The following is a 24,683-nucleotide window of genomic DNA, read 5'->3' as shown; positions in this document are numbered from 1 at the left end:
GATAAAAAGGTTGAGATGCAATTATATCTAGATAATGGATATTAATATCTTATTCAAAAAGGGTGGTGCTATTAGGAGTGAGGAGTTTATGCTACAAATAAGTACTTTGCTTCACACTAGATACGAAGTTGGATTCTGGCAATAATGTAATTTGCTATAATGTAAATACCTGATCTATTGTATCATACATCCTTTGAAATTCACGGACATTATTCATATTACTTATTTGAGACTAGGTCGATACAAAGCCACTCGAACTAAAAGCATCACACTATGGATACTTATGCGACTTGGATACTTGTGTTTTTGGCCTGGAGCATCACACTATGGACTTTTGTAATCCCTTCTGAAACTACCAGCATCTCAGGGCTCAAAAACCATGTTCTCTGCCTCCCGCTTTACAGATTCGAACAACACAGAGGACAGGTAACGCTCTCCAAAGCTGGGGAAGACCGCCTGTAGACATTTTGGAAATGAAAAGGTTACTTGACCTAGTAGCGAGTGACTGAGTTAAACTTCTTTCAACTTTATTATACTAAAACAAACAGAACTTACAACAATGAGCTTTCCAGCATTTGCTGGCCTCCTTGCAATCTCAATTGCAGCTGCAGCTGCGGCACCAGATGATATCCCCACCTGCAATACAAGTTAAATATAAGTTACACGGGCAAAGCTAAACCAGAATGAGTTTTTAAATTCAAAAAACAGATCAATGGAATTCTAAAAGAACTGAGAATTCCTGATCCAAACATGTCCTTCATAGTTGTGGACTTACCAACAAACCTTCCTTCAATGCAAGACGCTTAGCTGTTTCAATAGATTCTTCACTTGATATCTGCAAAGTTGTACAAATATTTGTTCGTCTTACTTCTTAAATGTAAGCTTGCAGCTAACAAACATTAATCTACCGCTTAAAGTCCCTTAAACTACATGGTATAAGCTAATTTCATACTTCCAGTTAAATGTTTATTCCCAAAGAGGAATTAAAACGAGCAAGCCTCATCTTTTATTCCCAGAAAAGAACCCCCTGCATATATGGTACCAAAACTGAAAGGCATGCACTCTAAAGTTAAACCATAGCAACACTTCAAAATAAAGAAAAAATTGTGGAACCCATCAAGAATAGACAGAGTAGGTTTAATTATGAAGGACAAATAGGGTGCTCTATAAATTCTAGGATTTTAATGGCTGAGCATCCGGTTGTTATGAAAGAACAGGGACCTAGTGTTGTGGAAAGATATGTTTAGTCCTAACTCTCATAATATGGCTTCTACAGAAGAGCATAAGCTACTGTATTCACTGGAAACATTGTGAAGTACAAGTTATAAGGCTTACTTGGATAACTTCATCAATTAAGCTGACATCCAGAACTCCAGGGATAGTGTTGTAGAAAGACATGTTTTATCCTAACTCTCATAGTATGGGTTTACAAAAGACACAAGCTACTGCATTAACTGGAAACAGTGTGAAGTACAAGTTATAAGGCTTACTTGGATAACTTCATCAATTAAGCTGACATCCAAAACTCCAGGGATGAAGCCAGCACCAATCCCTTGAATCTTGTGAGGGCCTGAGATTATACAGAAGCAGACACATGATCAAATTAAGCAAAGAAGAAGATAACAGAAAGTGCCTCACTTTATCAAGCAAGCAGCTTATGCTCTACATTAGTTAATGATGCTACAACTGTGCTTCAGATATCAGCAATCACCCAACTATGGTCTGAGTTAGGTATCTTTTGTAACACCAATTTTCTAGAATGTTGTGGGCATGTAAAAGCCTTTTATTTTTCAGTTCTCAGGGGCCAGTTACAGGAACAAACATGAGCGGATGCCAGTGGGCTGCCCCTGCCACCCAACTTAAGCAGTACATATGTTTGGGACTTGAGGACACTTTAAATGTATCACACTAGGACCAAAATGATATTAAACTCTAAATAAAGAGCTCCAGCCCCTATTAAAGCCTCATTCTTTTAAATTATACCTATTGCAATTGTGAAAAGAAGGTTATCAGGACTCACCAGGTCTCCCTCCGGACAAAACAGCACTTTCAACTGGTTCTACACCGTAGAGCTGTACATGAAAAAAGCAAGGGAGCATGTGATCAGTCAGTAATAGTAAAAGCTTTAGTTAACTTTGTAATTTACCTTGCTCTAGACTGTAATTTACAAAAGAGAAGGCAAACCTTAATATCAGGATTCTGCTCTTTGAGGTACTTCCCAGCACCTGTAATTGTACCTCCGGTCCCTATCCCAGAAACAAAAGCATCGACTTTGCCAGCAGAGCCTCTCCAGATCTCTGGTCCAGTAGTTTCATAATGTACCTAAACACACCAGAAATATCTGTCCATCAATTCATTCAGATAGAATGTCATAAGGTAACGATAAAATGACATGAACAATACCTTAGGGTTTGCAGGGTTCTCAAATTGCTGAAGCATATAAGCATTGGGTGTCTTATCCACTATCTCCTGTGCCTTCTGAACAGCCCCTTTCATGCCTTTGGCAGGATCCGTGAGAACAAGCTCAGCTCCAAAACCTCGAAGAATGGTTCGTCTTTCAAGACTCATGGAAGCAGGCATGGTGATTATTAGTTTGTAACCCTTTGCAGCTGCCATAAAAGCCAACCCAATGCCAGTATTCCCACTTGTAGGCTCAACCAGGACACTCTACAGCATGGAACAAATTAACTAAATCAATAAGGAGGGGGTACATACGAAATTTAAGTTTTTCTGCCAAGTCCAAGCACAGTGGCACACAACAATTGATTGATATATCTAAACCATTTAGAGATGAATAGCAATAACTCATGATATGATTAAGTTTAATAAAGGCATTACATCATGAATTCAGATGATTCAAATTCTACTCGAGTTATCAAATATAGTCACATCACGGATTCAAAATAACCAATTAAACACTCGTCCACTTGGATTAACAAAACCTTCTTCACTCATTCAGATTAGAAAGATGTAAATACTAACCTCACCAGCCTTAATGAGACCCTTCTCCTCAGCATCTGTGATCATACTATATCCAATCCTACAATGAACAAAATTCCAATGTGAGAAACAATAGAAAATATTGATCGATCTATGCTCTCATTTGACAGCATAGACCTGGGACATTAGACAATTTCCTGGAGACATGGAATTGAGTTAAACTCTCACAAGGAAGAAAATGCCGACTACAGAACTTCCATACCAAAGAAAGCACATCTTATGAAGGAAAAAAAAAAAATCAAACAGCTCCCAAGTATACAAGTACAGCAGATAGATATTCCAAAATGTACAGAAGTTGTCTGTACCTATCCTTGACGCTAGAGCAAGGCTCCATCATCTCCAGCTTAGCAGCGACCCTTGCGACACAGCCATCTACGACATGGTTGAGATACACCAATGGCGTGTTTCCAATCAACTGAAAACACCCACCATGAATAAACACATTCAATCAGCTCTCCCGATCTAACTTAATACTCGAAACGCCAAAAACCTCAAAAGTCAGTAACTCGAAAATGGACTTACTTCAGTAACATCTTTCGCAATCCAGGCCTTCTCCTCCACCATCTTTATCACAAAACTGTCAACCAAATCAAGAGTTAACAAACAGAAATTTCAATTTGCAGAATCTGAAACTAAATTTCTACAAATCTAACAAACAAAGTAATGATCTTTTATGACTCTGAACTTCAAAGTTCAAAACTTTGAGTTACTCATCTTTATTCTTTTTCCTTATCTTTTTAGAGAAAAAAACAAATGGAGAAGTTGACACTCCAATTGTTTCAGCAATAGTTTCAAACCAACAACAATCACCACCACCAAATCCACACCCATGATCACAAAACACCCATCAAGTAACTTGGAGAATTGAAAAACTCCAAAAACAACAAAAGAATATTGATTGAAATATGAATCCAAACATATCAAAAACAAAAGAAACAAAGATAAAATGATATCAAAACCTTTGTGGGGCAACTCGGAGAATGCATAACATGAATGAACAAGGATTGGAATGAGAGAGACTTTATGAAGCTTTTACCTGCTTGAAAGTTGAAACCAGAGGCGGACAGCGAGCTCAAGCTGATTAGAAACACCAAATGACAAAAGTGAGAGACTTTCGGGTATTTAAATAAAACTTTTTTGCTGGCGCTGTGTTTGTGACTGTTTTTGGTATTGACGAATGTTGTATCGTCATTCACTCACCGGCTTCTTCCCAAAACTTCATTTTGTTCTCCCCGTTAGAAGAAAATAAAGAAGATAAGGGTATGAGCTTTGGGATCCTCCCCTTAATAACACTTTTACATTTTTTTTTTTTGAGACGTGAAATCCATGTTTTTTAAATTGTAATTAACATTTTTATTTTTTAATTTTAGCCATCATTTATATAATATAAGAAGATATAAATTAAGTTACAGAACATTCCAGCAGCATTGATAAATTAAAAAAAATTAGAGATTTATCAATTTTTAAATGAATATTTGCTCCAGTAGTATACTTAAGAAGTTGATAAATTTATAAATTGATAGAGAAAATTGATAAATTTATCAATCTTTGGGAGACAATTAACTAAAACTTAGCTGATGTATATAATTTAGCAATACTGCTATAATAAAAGTTCAAAAATTGCTATTTTAAATCTAAATGTTGATAAATTTAGCAATAAATTTAACTTTATTGCTGGAGATGCTACCACAAATAAAAAATAAGAGTGTAGATTATAATTTAAGAAGTGTAGATTTCACTTCCTTACTTTTGTAAAGCACAACAACATATTGTATTACTTCATTCAAACTTCCGATTACACATGGTCAATCGATTTAATGAATTTGGATTCTTTTCTCTCTTGATGTGAATGAATTCTAACTTAAGAATAAATATGAGTTACTATTGCTAATCGCATCGTAAGGAAATATGTTTTAATTACCGTATTATATAAATATTATCAGTTTCAATTAAACAAAATATCCTTACATAATTACGGAGTATGATTATTTGTGATATACAAACTCCCTTTGTTGGGGTTAATAATTGAACATGGCTTAATAATTGATGACTGATGTATCTATTTTATATTGCAGATGTATCATGAAGTGGTGGGTTCATGCTAGAGAGAGTAGTATTATACAGGATACACAGTATATTCGCCTCACATTTTATAGTGGATCTTGTCTCTCCATTTGGTATTACAATGAAATAGTCATCCAAATAGAGTCCAATACTTCAACAAAACGAAATAAAATCATAGAGAAATAGAACAGTCAAGTCATCAACACCTCACTGCTGACATTTGTCATCCTCCATAGAAGAATGCTGATGGATCGCAAAAGTTCCAAATAGTCACTACTAGTGGGCTTGTTTGATTAAAGTTTTATCGGCCCACCCTGAAAATCGCACCAACTGGACCACCGCCTTGACGTGCACAGAATCCGCCTAGCCCACATCAGGGGATTATTAATGAAATTGGTGGGCTATTTTGATCAAACGTTTTACGGGCCAGCCAAGATAAACGCACCAGCTGGCCCACCGCCTAGCCGTGCATAGGCTCCGCTTATACCACACGTGGAAAATATTAACAGATGCTTTATACCCACATATTCACTTCCAAGCACCTTTCGATTCGATGTGGGATGCCAAAGTTCTGATACGTGCCAATTACAAACTAGGCAAGTCTTAACCACCCGGGGATTGATAGGGATTATATGAAGAAGGCAAGGTTCGAAAGCAAATGTTCTAAGTCAGGACTATAAATTTAAGAACCAAATTCCGCAATCAACATTTACAAATATATAACATTTACAAGGAAGTAAAACTTACAGATATATAACATCGGAGATAAAATTGTATATCAATATTTTTTTATTTTTTTTTTCTTTTGCTACGAAGATAACTTGAGTCCTAAATCAATCAGATTTCTAGTTTAGATAAACCTAGCTAGGCAAGGCCAGGGTTATTCTTTTCCCAATAAGTAAAAGACCTGGCTGCCTGGTAGGTCGATCGAAGATCAATATGCAGAATTGGAAGGAGAAGAAGAAAGTTGAGAGCGATCACTATAGGGTTCTTGATCTACCGTCGGGTAAGGAAGGCACCAAGCTTAACGAGAAACAGATTACAAAGGCGTACAGAAGACTAGCTTTGCAGTTGCATCCAGACAAGAGGCCAAACGATCCCGATGCCAATGCCAAGTTTCAAAGGCTCCAATCTTCCTATGCTGTACTCATGGATCCCCATGCCCGGAAAGTTTTCGACGCTTCTCTCATAAGGCTCGATAACAAGCCCTCATCCTCTAAACCAAAGACACAGGCCTCGTCCTCCTCTGGACCAAAGAGGACCTCTTATAAACCAAAGAAAAAGAAAGATGAACCCTCTGGGTTTGACATGGCGTGCTCCTTTATGCTTATTCTTGGCTCGCAGATGTTTCGTGCTAGCGTAAGACAGGCTCTCTTTGCGGGCCCCGGCCCGGGGCTTTGTTTGTTACTTTCGCTAGGCTCCCTGGTGCTTGTCGACTATCTTGAACGCTATCTTGAACGCGATCCTGTTGATGGTGCAGCCACCAATCAAGAACCAGAATCACGACAAGACGATGATGAAGATATTGATGAGGTGAGCCTCGTTTATAATATCCTTAGTTTGTACATTGGTTTCGCTCTAATTTCCATATATCAGTTCAAGCTTTAATATTCTTTCTTATTTTTTATGGTATTTGCTGTAGGACTGGGTTATGGTTTAGCACCAGATATACAGATGATGGCTAAACTCTGGTAGTCCGATTTGCTTGCTATTATAAGCACATTAATCCGACAATTCTCTACTGTTTCATTGTGATTAAGTAAATATTCGTTAATCTTTGTTTGCGACAAATATCTACACGTTATTTGTTTGTTTGACATAGGCGATTCAAACCCTTTTTATCTATGAAGTCTCTGATCTTCGATCGGGCGACTTTGTTTTTGCAGTGGATTGAGTAATATTGTCCAGCATGATTAACTAATTATATGCTTCATGATCTCCTATATATGGGACTATTGAGTAAAACTGGGAAACGCACTCTGTATATGATAATATGAACAAGGTTCTCTTTATAGGCTGACAAGCTAGGTAATCTACTATCCCAGATTTTAAATCTCTTATGTATCAGATTCTGTAACTGACAAAAAAAAAAAAAAAATACTGAAGGAACAGCTCGAATAGTTTGAGACCAAAGGGTTGGAATACTCAGGAGACAATCTGAGAATTGCGTGGTGCTGCAGTAGCCCGGAAAAGCGAGCCTTAAGAAACAACTGTTAACCTAACACAAAGAAGAGCGCTGAATGCCGCAAGTGCTCCTCACTCAATTAGCAGCCCCCTTTTTGAAATTTTAGAATGATCACTCTCACGTTCTTGCTCTCTCACTCTCACATCAATTCACCGTTTCATGAATTTTAGAATCTTCACTCTTGCTCTCTCACTCTCAGATCAATTCACTCTTGCTCCATATAGTCTAGTAGGGGTTCCATTCTCGGTTTCATTCCGCATTTTCTTTGGAGGGGCTTAGCAACTCGACCACATTGTACTTCGGGTTCGAACATTTGGTCATTCTTATCATTTACAATTTGCTGGACACAGAAAATGCAATGAAACATAGAACACCATCATTCAAACTTCATATTTTCTGCTAGCTTCATGCCTGATGGTATCGAAGAGTAGCGAAGACAGGTAACCCTCTCCAGAACTGGCAAACAAAAACTGCACAAGCAGAAGATTTAAATAGGAAGATGTGGACTCATGACAAAAAGATACAGTTAATAACAAAAATTCTAAGTCAAGACTATGAGTTTAAGAACCAAATTCTGCAAGCAACATTTGCAAATAGATAACACTTAAAAAGTGAAACTTACAACTATCAGTTTTCCATCATTTTCTTGCTTCTTAGCCAACTTTATTGCTGCTGCTGCTGCAGCACCAGATGAAATCCCCACCTGCAAAGTATTTGAAAGATTGATGTCTACAGCAACAAAAAGCACAATATTAGTTGCTTCTGGTACATACCAAAAGACCTTCTTTTAGCGCAAGCAGGCTTTGCAGTTTCAATTGCTTCCTCACTGGATATGTAAAATTCAACAGCAACATTAGCAACCAATGAAATGAGTTCATCCTGTTGTATACTGGACTATTGGCATCTAAAATACATTAGTTAACACACGCTGACATGTAAATAAAGGAAAGGGCACATTGGTAAGGACAATATTTTCAATGTTACAAGTTGGCAACTTGGTCATCATCTTGCATACATTCATACGCTGCGTCGTCTCCGAGGGAAACTTCCCCGCGAATACTACCCTATTAAAATAACTCACAGAGAGAGACAGAGTCCAAATTCGAAAGAGACATCTCCAGCAAACCTTCTGCGTTCTAAGCAACCGCGTACGATGTTCTTAACGTAAGCCCACGCGTCCTTTCGTATCATACTGAAACACGCAGCACACCAAATTTGTGATGTTGATCCTCATGATTTCCCACACGCTCTTATACCCTATATAAACCCCTCCGCTTCACCTTCCTCTTCGATCTCCACACAACTCATTCATTCAGTAGTTTTCTCTATACATTCCATATCTTTCGTTCAGCTTCAGTTTCCATGTCAGAAAAACAAGCTCACTTGAACGGGGCCTACTACGGCCCCTCAATCCCGGCAAAAGAGACCTACCACCGCCCCGGCCGAGGCGGAGGTCCCCTCGGGTGCTGCTGCAGCTGCATCTTCGGTCTCGTCTTCAAGCTCATCTTCACCGCAGTCGTCTTCATCGGAATAGCCTTCCTCGTCTTCTGGCTCATAGTCCGCCCCACCAGAGTCAAGTTCCACGTAACAGATGCCACCCTCGCACAGTTCAACTTCTCCTCCGACAACAACCTCCATTATAACCTTGCTCTGAACCTCACCATCCGAAACCCCAACAAGAAGATCGGCGTCTACTATGATCGCATTGAAGCCCGAGCTCTTTACGAGGGTCAGAGGTTTAGTACGGTTACTCTGACCCCATTTTACCAAGGCCACAAAACCACAAACGTTTTGAACCCGGTGTTTCAGGGACAGCAATTGATTGTTGGATCCGAATTGCTTGAGGATTTCAATGAACAGAAGAGTGCTGGGGTTTATGAGATTGAGATGAAGCTTTATCTGAGGATTCGGTTTAAGTTGGGGAGAATCAAGACCGGAAAGTTCAAACCTAGGGTTGAATGTGATTTGAAGGTTCCTTTGAGCCAGAGTGGAAATGCAGTTGGTACTTTTCAGACTGAGAAGTGCTCCATCGATTACTTCAATTGATATCTTCTGATCGTCTATATATATCAGAGCAGAGAACTTCATTGATCCTGTGTCCTTCGACATTCGTTACCACAATATTTGTGATCTTGTTCATTCAGTAGCATTAGACTATTGTGCATATATACAGTCATAATTCTTATTCATTTTTTGGTGTACATAGTATCTATGATGATCCGAGTGATTTTATATACAGTAAACCTTTACATTATAATATATATGTCTCTTATAGTCGGTCACGAATCTGATCATATATGAAACCAGAAATAGAAACTTGATCTGATTAAATCCTGCCGGCGGCCCATAATGAAGAGTTCAGGTAGATAAAAATGCTTTTAGACTTTTTTTCCCCTTAATATCTTATGATGAAATCATCTTTCTTTTCTTTTAAAACTAAGTAAACCTAACCAAGAAGAGTTTATTAAGAGAGAGAGAGAGATAACCGACCTGGTGAGAGACGTAATCCCTTAATCAAAAAACTAAATATAACGTGTGACGAAATAAGAAAAAAAACAATAAAAAATTTAAAGAAAAGACATATAATTACTAACGCTATCGCATGTATTTAGATGAGAAATAGTAACCGATAGCGTTAGTGATGAATAATCAATTTTGTTACTCTAGTGTAAAAAGAAATATATGAACTAAATTAATAATTTTGTTCACAGTGGATTCTTTGCTTAGTACCGATAGTAAGTTGTGTTTAAGAGTGAGTTGAACAAGGTTAAGCCTTAGTGCTTACTACATTTTCTATCTTTCTTGAGCTTTCTGGAAGAAAAAAGATCAATGCTAGCTCTTCATGTTATGAGAAACAAGATATACCACTCCTTTTATCCATCAACTTATACAAGTAAGAGCAAGCCAATTTCACATCTAAAGTCTAATCTTTGCAGCAGTACAGATGAGTTCCAGACGACTTACTTGAATAACTTCATCCAGCAAGCTAACATCCAGAACTTGAGGTATGAAACCAGGACCAAATCCTTGGATCAGATGCATCCCTTCAACACAAGCGTGCATATTATGTATCATTACATGCATGATGCATCAGTCAGATTTGACCACTTAAATGATTGAAACTAAACCACAATACTTAGGTTAGCCTGTAGCATCTCCTTCATCTCCTACAAAGCACTAGAGTAACTCACCAGGTTTGCTACCATTCAGGAATCAGGACTGCACTTTCTGCTGGTTCTACACCATACACCTAAACATGAACAAAAGAAGGCACACCACTAGACCATGTGAGTTCAATATGCGCGTAAAATATATCTATACACAAAAGCCAATTCAACCTTGATATTTGGATTTTGCTCTTTGAGGAAACTCCCTGCTCTGGTTACAGTACCCCCAGTCCCTATCCCTGAAACAAGGATGTCAACTTTCCCTCCCGAGTCTCTCCATATCTCCGGCCCAGTGGTTTCATAAGGATTAAGGAACCTACACAAATGAAAAGAAAAAAGAATCAGGAAATGTCTAAGCAATCTGGACTCTAGCCACAATACTCTACTTTGCTGCAAAACTACCTTTGGATTGGCAGGGTTCTCAAACTGTTGAAGCATAAAGCTATTAGGTGTGGTACTTAGAAGTTCATCTGCCTTAGCAAGAACACCCTTAAAGCCCTTGGTAGGGTCTGTGATGAAGACCTCAGCTCCAAAAGCTCGGAGCACGACATTGTTGAGATATACCATAAGGGTATTTCCGATTAACTCCATAAATCAAGTAAGAGCAGAAAGAAGAGATCTCCTTGTTAGCCAAAAGATACTTAAAATGAACAAGAGCAAAAACATCATGAAAAGAAGTTTGACATGAAATCTTACTTTGGTGACGTTCTTGATTGGGTACGAGTCCTCCATCGAGCCGCAAGCTGAGAAATAAATAAAAACAAACTCTGAGAAACAACTAGGAGTACATTGCTGGTACAGTATGCTAGCTGCTTGAAACTGTATGATCAATCTGAGGCACAGAAGGGCACCATATACCCATAATAATATCAAAATGACTTTCCACAAATTATGAATTATTGACTACTAATTCATAATTAGTAGGATTGATTGACTTCTATTCGTAAAATTGTGGGAATATGAACTCTAAGGTGCTCTGAACTAAATATAATTAGTGCAACCTATAATTCATGATTATATAGTATGGCAGTAAACAAAAAAGGGAGAAACCCAAACTTCTAACTCCTATAAGCATTAACCCACAAAAACTCAACAATTGATGAATGAATGAGGTTCAGATGAAAACCTAATTAGTTGATTATTTACCAAGTAACCAAGAATGAGGCCTTGTTCTCCACAACTGAAAAGTGAAAACTACTGGTTGTTAAACAGAAATGAAAACAGATATAGACCAACCTTGTAGGCAATGTAGACAAAGAGAAACAAGTTGTAAATGCTTACTACAGGTAGCTTTTTCCTTTCCCTTCACGTTGTTTAGTACAATAGTCTTTCTTGATATATCCCCATTTGTCATGTCTGTGATTAGTAGTGGTTAGTACAACTACTGATATTTGTCATCTTCCAAAGAAGGATGCGGATGGACGCAAAAGTTCCATTGCATAACCCTAAACATGGAACAGTGTTGGTAAATAATACAAAGGACCAATGTTGGACACATAAATTTTAATCGTAATTCTTACTATCAACGTACTCCATTTAGGTAAGTTTTTTCTAAAGTTGGATCTCAAGTCTTAACTAATGACCACAACAACTTGAATTATCTTGTAGTTGTGAACCAAATCAAAATCATAAACTCCATGCCAAGTAAATAGTAAAATCTATTGAGAAAAAAAAAATACAAAAAAATTGTGAGGGAGGAAAAATTGTGAGGGAAGGATTCAGACAAGAAAGGTCATTTATGTTCTGATTAAAATTGAGTATTACTAGTATATTTATAATTTGATATTTTGTTATTTATATTAATAAAATTGAGTATTAATTTCAAAAACTGATGGGCTTGTTGGATCAAACATTGTGGTGCCCAGAAAAATGCACCAGCTGGACGTGCACAAAATCCGCCCAGCCCTGGGGGAATATTAATAAAACTAGTGGACTTATTTGATAAGTTTTATCAGCCCAACCAGAAAAACGCACTAACTGGACCACCGCCTTGACGTGCACAGAATCCGCCTAGCCCACATCAGGGGATTATTAATGAAATTGGTGGGCTATTTTGATCAAACGTTTTACGGGCCAGCCCAGAAAAACGAACCAGCTGGCCCACCGCCTAGCCGTGCGCTCCGCTTATGCCACACATTGAAAATATTAACAGAGGGTTCATACCCACATTCACTTCCACGCACCTTTCGATTCGATGTGGGATGCCAAAGTTCTGATATTTACCAATTACAAACTAGCAAGTCTTAACCACCCCGGGATTGATAGGGATTATATGAAGAAGGCAAGGTTCGAAAGGAAATGTTCTAAGTCAGGACTATGAATTTAAGAACCAAATTCTGCAAGCAACATTTACAAATATATAACATTTACAAGGAAGTAAAATTTACAACTATCAGTTTTCCATCATTTTCCACAACTTGCAAACACAACCTGCCCCGTTCATGCCAATTGATATAAAGCACTGCATTTTCCACAACTGCAAACACAACCTGCCTCGTTCTGAACAAGTTGAATTCCTCAGATTTCAGGGGTTCAGCAGAGTCACATTTATCAAAAAGTGACTCAATATCAACAAGGAGGGCTCTCTTGGCCTCAGCTTCAAGGGCACTGTTGTCCTTGCTGATGTGCTTCACCAACTTGATGAAGTACTCCATGATACTTTGGTAAATCAGTTCACCTGCAATGATAGCAAACATTCCATTGCAATCAGCGACACATTAACTCTGCAAAAACGGTAAACAAGATGGTAAACAAGATCAGACAAGAATGTCACCTCCTAAAGGAATGTCACCGTTTCTGGCAACCTCAAAGACACCAAATTCAATTGTCAAAATATTGACATCAAAAGTACCACCGCTAAGGTCAAAGATAAGGATGTTTGTTTCACCACCCTTCTTGTCCAAACCATAGGTGATAGCTGCTGAAGTTGGTTCATTGATTTCCTTTCTCTGAGCATCATCAAGCCCAGCAATGGCAGCAGCATCCTTGGTTACCTCTATCTGACCACCATTAAAGTATTCTGTAATAGAAATTGAAACCAATGTCAGTCATGATCGACATACATCAATGTAAACAGGAGGGTGTAAAGCTAAACCATGAACTATACTCACTCACCAGGAACAATAACAACAGCGGCCTTGATTTCCGATTTGATAAAAATCACAACATTGATATCCTCAGCACCGACATGTACCGTTTTACCCTCCTTGATCTGTACTTGAATGCAAGCCTTTCCTTGTGTGCTCCAAATATGAATCCTTGCCTGTTGTGCATTCTTCAGGCTAGGTTGAGCACTTCTTACATGCTTAAGAATATCTGGGACTCTGTAATTTCTGATGTGTTTAACTTTGTTATTTCTATGTAGCGTACATAATGATACTGTTCCTCGATTAATTCCTATCAGAGGATCCCTTGTATCAAACAATAACGTTAAAGTAATTGTTAACCATGATGGAAAGGCTTGCATTCAAGTACAGATCAAGGATGGTAAAACGGTAACTGTCAATGCTGAGGATATCAATGCTGTGATATAACAACAGTGGCCTTGATTTCCGAATTGGTAAAAATCACAGCATTGATATCCTCAGCACTGATAGCTACTGTTTTACCATCCTTGATCTGTACTTGAATACAAGCCTTTCCATCATGGTTAACAATTACTTTAATGTAATTGTTTGATACAAGGGATCCTCTGATAGGAATTAATCGAGAAACAAGATCACTGCGTACACTACATAGAAATAACAAAGTTAAACATATCAGAAATTACAGAGTCCCAGATATTCTTAAGCATGTAAGAAGTGCTCAACCTAGCCTTAAGAATGCACAGCATGCAGGGATTCATATTTGGAGCTCACAATTTATCATATCTTTAGCTCTAAACACTCATCACCACCTACATATGCTTCTCTTTTACTGGACGTTCTACATAACATAAATTTTTATTTTATTTTTTCATTTTCACCAAAGTGAAAATTTCAGTAAACATAGAGCAACCGGCCTGAGCATTAAAACACAAACACAAAAAACGTCATATTTCGCAGTATATACAGAATCAAACCAAAGCAACCATAACAAAATACACCATTCACTGGTTTCAATTACACAATGCTCATAAAAACGAAACAATGACAATACAACAAACAAAAACAATTAACGTAATACCACCCTCCCTAGCAATTAAAACCTAAAACCTCCAACCCATCCTCTCCTCCGTCACCACCAAAGTTAATATATAAACTCAAAATTAAAATTCACAACACCGAATAACAAAATCAAACAAACAATTCAAGATCGGAGCCAAATTACACCTTCCTCTCCTCCGCCACCACCAAAGTTAACCAATAACTCAAAATTAAAATTCACACCACCGAGAACAAAATCAAACAAAAAAACTCAGAGAATCGGAGCCAAATCAAACCTTCTTTTCTTTGCGGTCTCTCTCTTCACCAATAAAATCGCGCCCCTCTCGAGCAATGCGACGAGTTTCTCATCGCTAATCTCACCGCTAATCTCATCGCTCAATTCGTTTTTTCCAGAACCCTTCGACTGCTTAAGCGCATCGTTGGCTATCTTCTTTGCATCAGTCACGAACTGGCTCCGCTAAAAAGCCACACAGGTGTTAATTTACAGAAAAGCCCCGAAGCTACCTGAGAATTACCATCGGCGTCCTTATTCTTAGCTTTAGAGGCTTTGACGAACACAGACTTCATTAAACCACGCTTGAAAACGAAGACCAGCGCTGCGCCGAGGCTTAGGCCGCCGGTAAAGATGAGGGAGTAGACGACGTAGCCGAAGATGGCAAATCCGACGTGTTTGAAGGTGGAAAAAAAATCACCTCTTCAGCTTTTTCCTCGGACATCTTCAGGACAGAGCGAATGCAGGTAGTCAGTCTCGGAATTTGGATAATGCATGCCGTCGGAAACCCGGCCTCTTTTCCGATCCCGTGCACGACGTCGATGACGGCTTCATCGTTGATCGCGAACGACGCAGCACCGCCGACGAGGAAGAGAAGCTTCTTGATGCTTCCGCCGGTGGTGAGCTTATCGGCGGGGACGTCTTGGTTCACCAGGATCCAGTCCACGTCATTGACGACCGGCTCGCCGAGCTCCGCGTTATTAAGGCGTCCAAGAAAGTGGAAATCGAATGTCTCAGAGGCGGAGCTATTCTAGATCCTGAAGGCGGGGTGGCACCCCTCAGCTTTCTAGCTGCTTGCATCTTACTCCCCTCCTCCTGGTTAGTTGAGGAGGGAACCCTGAATACACTGCAGATGTAGAAGCGCCCGAGAAAGCAAGCAGACAAGCTGGACAGCATACTTTCCATGCCACAGCTCGCCTAATACTATTCTAACTTGTGATCCTAGCTTAATTAGTACTCGATAAAATGGTAAATTTTGGGGATGACCATAGACACGGCTTATTAAGCTTCCCGGACATGTTCTTTGATGCAGTGGCAGCATGATAATGAGGCTGTACTAGAGCTTGGGTTGTGAATTGCTGTGATAATGGCAAATAAGGGGAAAACTAAGAGAATTGATCATGTTATCATAGATGCTGCTGGGTGAGAGAGAAATATATACGCTGGAGAACTTTGGAACAGAATGAGAGGTTAAAATGGCTGCAATAAGAAACTAACAGGCAGATTATATATGGACTATGGAGGCTCACATAGTTACATATATATAGACATATAGTGGTAAAATTTGAAGCTTGAAGGTGATAAAAAAAGGAGGGATTTTCAAAATTTAAAAGCGATGTTGAAAACTCAGTCAAAGTACGGCGAGTCCAAATCGTTGGTACACTGATGGCAACTGGATGGTCAGTATTTTCAGTCTGGTTTTCTTGACTCCAACAGTGTCCTTGCTAACTTAGCTCAGCTCAAATTAATGCCAATTGACCAGTTCTACAGGGATAACACAATTAATTTTCACTGGATGCTAAAGTTTCTACAGAGATAATTCCATCACTGCAAGTAAAATGAATAACCACAAAGGCTAGAGATGGTAAATATCAATAAGGATCAAGTAGTTTTGAGTTTTTTGATTCACAAATGGAATATTCATTTGGGATGATTCTGATGGTTAGTATGGTGGTCAAGGCAGACATAATAAGGTCTGATGATTCTGATGGGATTGTTGTAACGGGGAGAAAGTCGCTAGCTAGTACAATGAGCATTGATAATGTTTGTGGATATGATTAAGCTATACAAGTGTGTAAAAAAATATAAATTTCACCTCAATTTATTGGGGTTTGTATCGGTTGTCTTTCTACCTGCGTCTATTAATACAATGGGTGATATGAATATGCCCTCCTTTGTTTAAAAAAAAAATGTAAATTGCAAACCCTTCAAATGAAACTAGGAATTGACTAGTAAACTTTAGCACGTTTTACTATGTTATACAAAGACCCTGGCATCATTTTGGTGGTAATATATACAGTATGAAAGACAGAAAGAGTTACCACGCTAAAAATTACTAGTCCATTCAGAGAGAGTGAGTGAAGAGGAGTGGAAAGTGTGTGAAATTTGGGGGAATTGAGAGAGAAATATTCCGATTTAGTAGTACTGAAGCTGCATTGCAAGGTGGTTAGCTTTGATTGAATTCCAATCGATGGATACCCATAGTTAGCTAGAGTAAGAACGTCGCAGGGGATCCCTCCTCACTTTAACCAACTGTTGATACCCGAAAAATCATACGATCAATTAATACTTCGTCACGCAATAATTTCATGCAATCTTAGGTTAAATCAAGGATTTAACCCAAGCGAACATACCCATGCATTCATGTGGGCCCAAGCCGCATACACGCATCATTGGGGCTTGTAGAAGTGGGTATGGTGTGGATGGTTACGGAGGCACATAACGCTCGTCCGCCGATTTAATGTTGTTAAGAAGTTTCGGTCTTGGGCCCGAAACTCAAGCTCGACGACTTAAGTAGGCGACGAATTGGTGAAGAATGTGAGAATTGGACTACTCATCTTTTAAACCCAAAATATATTTGAATCCAAAGTCCAACCCCCTTTTTTCTTTTAGGAAAAAGCCCAAACTCTTTCCTTTTAGGAAAAAGCCCAACCCTTTTTATGTTCTCATTTTTGAACCAGATGCCACACTTTATCTTTTCCCCGCAACAGTACGACGACGAGCTTTGTACAACAGTAAAATCCTATTCATTCCCAACCCGAGGAAGAAGAAAGCTAGTGACTGGTTTCAAGGTAGCTCTTTCATCATTGAATGACGAAATCGTGGGATTTAAGCTACTTGGTCTGCCTCGTTCTTGGGTTTCCGTCTCTGCAGCCGCCCTCGCAGCGCCCCTGCAGTGAGTTATCTCTCCCATCTCTCAAAGTCAACCTCTCTCTGCCAGCTTTTGAGGCTAAGATCATGTGTTTAAGAAGAACAATCCTTTTACACAGTGGATTAGGTATCGCAACCCATTGCAAAACCCATCAATTGAGCTCTATAAGAAGAGGGGTTTGGGAGCTGCAGGGATATAGAACAACCAGCCCAGAAAAGTTCCTAAAACACTCAAGCTTTCATGCCTTCAAACCTTCAAGCCAAAAACTCCTCCTCAACCATATTTCAATCCCTATCCTTGAAACCCAAATCCTTCCCAGAAATCTAACCTTAAAAGCTCAGTCCAATTTTCACCACCGCGGTGTGCCTTCAGCTTCCTCGCCAGCTCACGCTACAAGCCTTTCCCTGCTCTTGAATCACACACAAGATTAACTCATTAATTCAATTCTATGAGTTGATTTTGACTTAGTTATTTCCAAATCAAAAAGAACCCCCACACCAACTCAGTTAACACACACGCATAACGCATTTCACACCCTCTGAATTTTTCTTGCCAAAAGTCCTCACACCTCCCCATAACTACCGAATCGTAACAAACCACGGTCAATATTTCACACCCCGAGGTAAAAACCCTGCAATTTCTCCAAGGCTCTCTCTCTCCCTCTAAACGTCCACCCATGGCTTATGCACTCTAGCTAGCTAGTACGTATATATACGTACATATACGTATTTTACATACATGAATGGGCGGTTTGGCACATATATAGTCATGCAGCTACAAGTAACACAGTCACCTACATCGATCTATAGATATCAACTCTTTTTTCTTTTAGCAACTAGCTATTCAGTACTTGTACTACACTGTCATGTGTGACATTATACATGTGAAAATTCAATCAAAAAGCTTGTGTAATGCCCCGTCTCTCGTACAAGTCACAAAAATGGATCCTTTAGTGGATATGCCTTGATATTTAAGGTCTTTCCACTAAAAAGATCATTTTTTTGTGACTTCTATGAGGGATACAGTATTATACCAACTTTTTGATTAAATGTTTATATCTTTACCGTTCAGTTTGTACGTAGGTCATAATATGTAGATCAGTACTTCTGTAAATTTTCAACAAATTTGGTAATCGTTAAGGTGTCAAAAGAGATTAAATTAATTAACGGACCAAATTTGCAAAACTTGAACTGCTCATATAATTTTGAATTGCAGTACTCAAACGATAACCAATTTGGCTAAAAATTTACAGATGTGATGTACTCATCTAAACAAATAAAGTGAACGGTGGAGATAAGAAAATTCAATGGGATCCCTTTTGTGACTTGTATGAGGGATGAGGAATTACACCAACTAGCTTTTCGATTGAATTTTTACATCTCCACCGTTCATTTTGGAGGTTTTACTATATAGATCACTTTTGTAAATTTCAACAAATTTGGTGATAGTTAAGGTGTCGAAAGAGATTAAATCAATTGACAAACCAAATCTACAAAACTTGAACCGTCCATGCTTATAATTTTGAATTGCAAGTTTGAGTACTCTAACGATAACCAATTTGGCTGAAAATTTACATATGTGATCTACTCATATAAACATATAAAGTGAATGGTAGAAATGTGAAAATTCAATCAAAAAGTTGTGTAATGCCCCGTCCCTCATACAAGTCACAAAAAGAGATCCCATAGTGGAATCAGGGCCCTTCCATTAAAGGGATCTTTTTTGTAACTTCTATGAGGGATACAGTATTACACCAACTTTTGATTGAAATTTTGCATCTCCACCGTTCAGTTTGTAGGTTCTAATATACAGATCACTTCTGTAAATTTTCAACTTGGTATTCTTTAAGGTGTCAAAAGAGATTAAATTGACTAGCATACCACATCTGCCAAACCTTAACCGTTCATGCTTATAATATGGAATTTTAGTTTTGAATACTCTAACGACAACCAATTTGGCTGAAAATTTATAGAGGTTATCTACTCATATAAACATATAAAGTGAACAGTGGAGATGTGAAAATTCAATCAAAAAATTGGTATAATGCCCCGTCCCTCATACAAGTCACAAAATAGGATCCCCTGGTGGAAGGGCCTTGATATACTTGTTAAGGAAAATTCAGAACTTTTTCTCTTTTTTAGCAACTCCCAATTCAGAACTATTGTTGTTTCATTGTGATAAGTTAATATTTGTTCGGCAATGCTAGCGTGCATGAGTGGTGTGTGTGGTAGATTTGTTAGTATTGTTGTATTTATGTTTTCGGATGCAGGGTCTTCGGCCCATAGTTTAGTGAGTTTGTGGTTTCCTTTCACTCTTTCTATATTGATTGAGTTGGAGATTCATACTCTTTGTTATTAGTTTTTCGGTCTTGCGATTGCAAACTTGTAATTTGGGTTCGTCCCCTTAATTAATGAAATATTCATTTCTCTAAAAGAAAAAAGTAAATATTCGTTAATCTTTGTTTGCGACAAATATTTACACGTTAATTATCATGTTTGTATGACATAGGCGATTCGAACCCTTTTTATGTATTAATTCTCTGATCTTCGATCGGGCGACTTTGTTTTTGCAGTGGATTGAGTAATATTGTCCAGCATGATTAACTAACTATATGGGACTAGTGAGTAAAACTGGGAACGAGGTTCTCTCTTTATTGGCGGTCAAGCTAGGGCATCTACTATATATCCCAGATTTTAAAGCTCTTATGTATGTTGTACAGATACTGTAAACTGCAAAAAAAAATTGAAGGAACAGCTCGAATAGATTGAGACCAAAGGGTTGGAATACTCAGGAGACAATCTGAGAATTGCGTGATGCTGCAGTTGCCCGGAAAAGCGAGCCTTAAGAAACTGCTGTTAAACTAACACAAAGAAGAGCGCTGAATGCCGCAAGAGCTCCTCACTCAATTAGCAGCCCCCTTCTTGAAATTTTAGAATGATCACTCGCGTTCGTACTCTCTCACTCTCACATCAATTCACCGTTTCATGAATTTTAGAATCTTCACTCTTGCTCTCTCACTCTCAGATCAATTCACTCTTGCTTCATATAGTTTAGTAGGGGGTTCCATTCTCGGTTTCATTCCGCATTTGCTTTGGAGGGGCTTAGCAACTCGACCAACATTGTACTTCGGGTTCAGACATTTGGTCATTCTTATCATTTACAATTTGCTAGACGCAGAAAATGCAATGAAACTTTCTCATCAAGTCATCAACACGTTACACGTACCTCACTAGTGAGCATCTTCAAACGAACGGTTGCGGTTTTACTCAATTGTCGCTTGCTCCGTCATTCTCAGGTCAATTAACAGCTTCACACATGGTCTACCGGGTAAATAGTAAATTAACAATGAGTTGTTTGCTGGTTATGAACCAAATCAAAATCATAAATTTCGTTCTAAGTAAATAGTAAAATTTATAGAGAAAAAAAAAAATTGTGAGGGATAAGAGACATGAAACCCATAACTCATGTTTATTATTAGTTCATTGATGTACAGTGGTAAACATGATTTGACAGTATAAATTTTCTTCAACTAGTACAAGTACATATGCAATGTCCTCCTTGTTCATAACACAATCTAGGCAGATTGTTGTTGCAATCCCACTAGCATCAAACTCACTAGTATATCCATTGGCCTTCAATATTGGCAAGTCTGCATCGAATTCAGCAATCAATCAATATATTTCGTTAATGTTTGGATATTCGCCATTATATGATCAAAATTAAGAATAATTAATCACGATCATCTCCATCTATTGAACTTGAGCTAATCCAATAGAGATTCGAGCTCTAGTTACGTAAGACAAGTGTTTAAGAAAAATGTCTATTTGATAATTAGACACGATCTTGATAGTTAATTAAATTAATTGCAAAACAGAAAAAAGAAAAAAGAAATCAAAGTACTTACATATGTGTGTGTGTGTGATAGAAAGAGAGTGGTAGACTACTTACAACAAACAACAAGCAGAAGGGTCAAGATCACACATAATATCGATCTGAAGGCAAACTTTTCCATTTGATTTTTGGAGAATGAACAAGTTGAAAGACCGTATTTTCGTCCTCTTATTTTTTTCGCTCCTTATACAAATTCCACGACTTCAAGACCATATTTTTTTGTATTTTTCTTCGTCTGGGGCAGATAAAAGCTTAATATTTTCTTCAATGAAACAAAAGCTTAGTGTTCACAAATTGCGTGTTAACCCTAAACTACCAAAAACTCTCCTATCTATGAGGTTTGCTCCCTCAACTATTCTATTAATTCTGAGATCAACTCACAGTTCAACAAAAGTCTACAGAATTTTACACAAGAATGCCTTATACCCACATTCACTTCCGCGCATCCTATGTTAGCGATGTGGGAGGCGGAAGTTCTGGCGAGTTTGGTTTTTCTTGATAGAAGTACAACATGCGATCAATGGTAGAATTAAATACTCACAAACTGGTACGATTACCTATTTAAGGCCTTAACTTAAAGATTCTTTACAGTTTTGAAGTAGAATCGATAGGGATTCTATGAAGAAGGCAAAGGCATAAGAACCACTTCGGGGTTATATTGCTTTGCAGACTTGGACATTTTCCTTATTTATTCCAATTGCCATAGGAACCTAACCTAAGTGGACCATTTTATGAGTGAACCATAGAACACCATCATTCAAACTTCATATTTTCTGCTTCATGCCTGATGGTATCGAAGAGTGGTGAAGACAGGTAACGCTCTCCAGAACTGGCAAACACAACCTGCACAAGCAGAAGAGTTAAATAGGAACATGTGGATTTCATGACAAAAAGATGCAGTTAATAACAACAATTCTAAGTCAAGACTATGAGTTTAAGAACCAAATTCTGCAAGCAACATTTGCAAATAGATAACACTCAGAAGTATTTGAAAGATTGATGTCTACAACAACAAAAAGCACAATATTAGTTGCTTCTGGTACATACCAAAAGACCTTCTTTTAGCGCAAACAGCTTTGCAGTTTCAATTGCTTCCTCACTGGATATGTAAAATTCAACACCAACATTAGCAACCAATAAAATGAGTTCATCCTGTTGTATACTGGACTACTGGCATCTAAAATACAGTAGTTAACACACACTGACATGTAAATAAAGGAAATGGTACATTGGTAAGGACTATATTTTCAATGTTACAAGTGTTGGGAACTTGGTCATCATCTTGTATATTTCAGAACTTGTAGTAAAGTTAATTTTGGATCAACCATTGTACTGCTTAGTGCTTACTACATTTTCTATCTTTCTTGAGCTTTCTGGAAGAAAAAAGATCAATGCTCTTCATGTTATGAGAAACAAGATATACCACTCCTTTTATCCATCAAATTATACAAGTAAGAGCAAGCCAATTTCACATCTAAAGTCTAATCTTTACAGCAGTACAGATGAGTTCCAGACTTACTTGAATAACTTCATCCAGCAAGCTAACATCCAGAACTTGAGGTATGAAACCAGCACCAAATCCTTGGATCAGATGCATCCCTTCAACACAAGCGTGCATATTATGTATCATTACATGCATGATGCATCAGTCAGATTTGACCACTTAATTGATTGAAACTAAACTACAATACTTATGTTAGGCTGTAGCATCTCCTTCATCTCTTACAAAGCACTAGAGTAACTCATCAGGTTTGCTACCGTTCAGGACTGCACTTTCTGCTGGTTCTACACCATACACCTAAACATGAACAAAAGAAGTCACACCACTAGACCATGTCAGTTCAATATGCGCGTAAAATATATCTATACACAAAAGCCAATTCAACCTTGATATTTGGATTTTGCTGTTTGAGGAAACTCCCTGCTCTGGTTACAGTGCCCGCAGTCCCTATCCCTGAAACAAGGATGTCAACTTTCCCTCCCGAGTCTCTCCATATCTCCGGGCCAGTGGTTTCATAAGGATTAAGGAACCTACACAAATGAAAAGAAAAAAGATTCAGGAAATGTCTAAGCAATCTGGACTCTAGCCACAATACTCTACTTTGCTGCAAAACTACCTTTGGATTGGCAGGGTTCTCAAACTGTTGAAGCATAAAGCTATTGGGTGTGGTACTTAGAAGTTCATCTGCCTTAGCAAAAACTCCCTTTAAAGCCCTTGCCAGGATCTGTGATGAAGACCTCTTGACATGGCTCCTCAAGGCAGGATAAAACCAACCGTAAGATAACTACCAGCTTGACACTATGAACAAAAACAACGGTATCTAGACACTAAATAAGGGTATAGTTACGGACACCTATACAACGGTATAGTTACGGACACCTATTGGCTTTATATTGTTACTTGTAGAACTAAATAAATCGTATCAAAAACTAAATAAGGGCAATAATAGTGCAGAAGATAGAGCACACTAAGAAAGCCAAATTTCAAGAAAATTACCAGGAATCTTATCTGCAAAACCAACTGCTTGACATGGTTCTAGAGCCTGTCTTTGCCGGGAAATCACCCCAAGATGATTGACAAAAATAGTAAAATCTCCAACGAGTTGCCCTTATCGGCTGTCATTCTAGCTTTCCATTGCACTGCCAGCTGCTTTCTTGCATCTTCTTTCACACAGGTCCAATGTTCTTTGACACTCTCATTAGTGTCTCCAATAGGTAAATGTAACCCTTCATGACATTTACTTCTGAACAAAAACCCCCTTCTCTCCAAACTGACCAAAAGGGATCTGCATCATTTCCAACTCAATTTGTGCCGGGTCTGATGACACTTGAAGAGTGGCTAACATTTTTTCCTGTAAGGAATTATTCTCACTGAACGCTCAACAATAAACCCTTGAAAATTAGTTTCTTCTGTGGTTGCACGCAGTTGAAGATTTGGAGATGGAAAGAGAGCTGCACATTTGGCCACTGAAGATTCCAGTTCCTCACTTCTAACTGGGAAAGGAATTGTGCTGCATGCTGTACAAATACAGTAAGAAAAGAGTGGAAAGGAGAGCTAGCGAATAATTTTGAGTTTAACATTATGTAA

General features: G+C 38.3%; 1 protein-coding gene and 2 pseudogenes across 1 annotated transcript; all 3 read right to left on the bottom strand.

Annotated features, from left to right (window-relative positions):
- Positions 1-25: 25 nt before the first annotated feature.
- Positions 26-4,234, bottom strand: LOC101291839 (cysteine synthase-like). Its single transcript, XM_004301963.1, has 11 exons — positions 4,037-4,234; positions 3,523-3,577; positions 3,306-3,415; positions 2,983-3,040; positions 2,404-2,667; positions 2,185-2,322; positions 2,021-2,072; positions 1,491-1,570; positions 776-835; positions 556-636; positions 26-456 (listed from the first exon to the last, which is right to left on the bottom strand). Exons 2-11 carry the CDS (start codon positions 3,562-3,564, stop codon positions 364-366), a joined length of 978 nt encoding a protein of 325 aa, XP_004302011.1. The 5' UTR covers positions 3,565-3,577; positions 4,037-4,234; the 3' UTR covers positions 26-363.
- A 3,395-nt stretch (positions 4,235-7,629) lies between these two features.
- On the bottom strand, positions 7,630-10,983 carry LOC101302477 (annotated as a pseudogene).
- Positions 10,984-22,348: 11,365 nt separating this feature from the next.
- On the bottom strand, positions 22,349-24,441 carry LOC101302189 (annotated as a pseudogene).
- Positions 24,442-24,683: the final 242 nt, after the last annotated feature.

Source organism: Fragaria vesca, linkage group LG6, assembly GCF_000184155.1.
Source record: "Fragaria vesca subsp. vesca linkage group LG6, FraVesHawaii_1.0, whole genome shotgun sequence".
NCBI lineage: Eukaryota > Viridiplantae > Streptophyta > Magnoliopsida > Rosales > Rosaceae > Fragaria > Fragaria vesca.
Note: the sequence above shows the minus strand (reverse complement) of the source record. Positions and strands in the feature narration are given on the sequence as shown.

Excerpts from the sequence above, each read along its gene's own strand:
- LOC101291839 (XM_004301963.1), bottom strand. The coding sequence starts at position 3,564 with ATGGTGGAGGAGAAGGCCTGGATTGCGAAAGATGTTACTGAA. Across the intron at positions 836-1,490 it reads TAATTGATGAAGTTATCCAA|ATATCAAGTGAAGAATCTAT; the intron begins GTAAGCCTTATA and ends ACAACTTTGCAG. Across the intron at positions 637-775 it reads CATTGAAGGAAGGTTTGTTG|GTGGGGATATCATCTGGTGC; the intron begins GTAAGTCCACAA and ends CTTGTATTGCAG.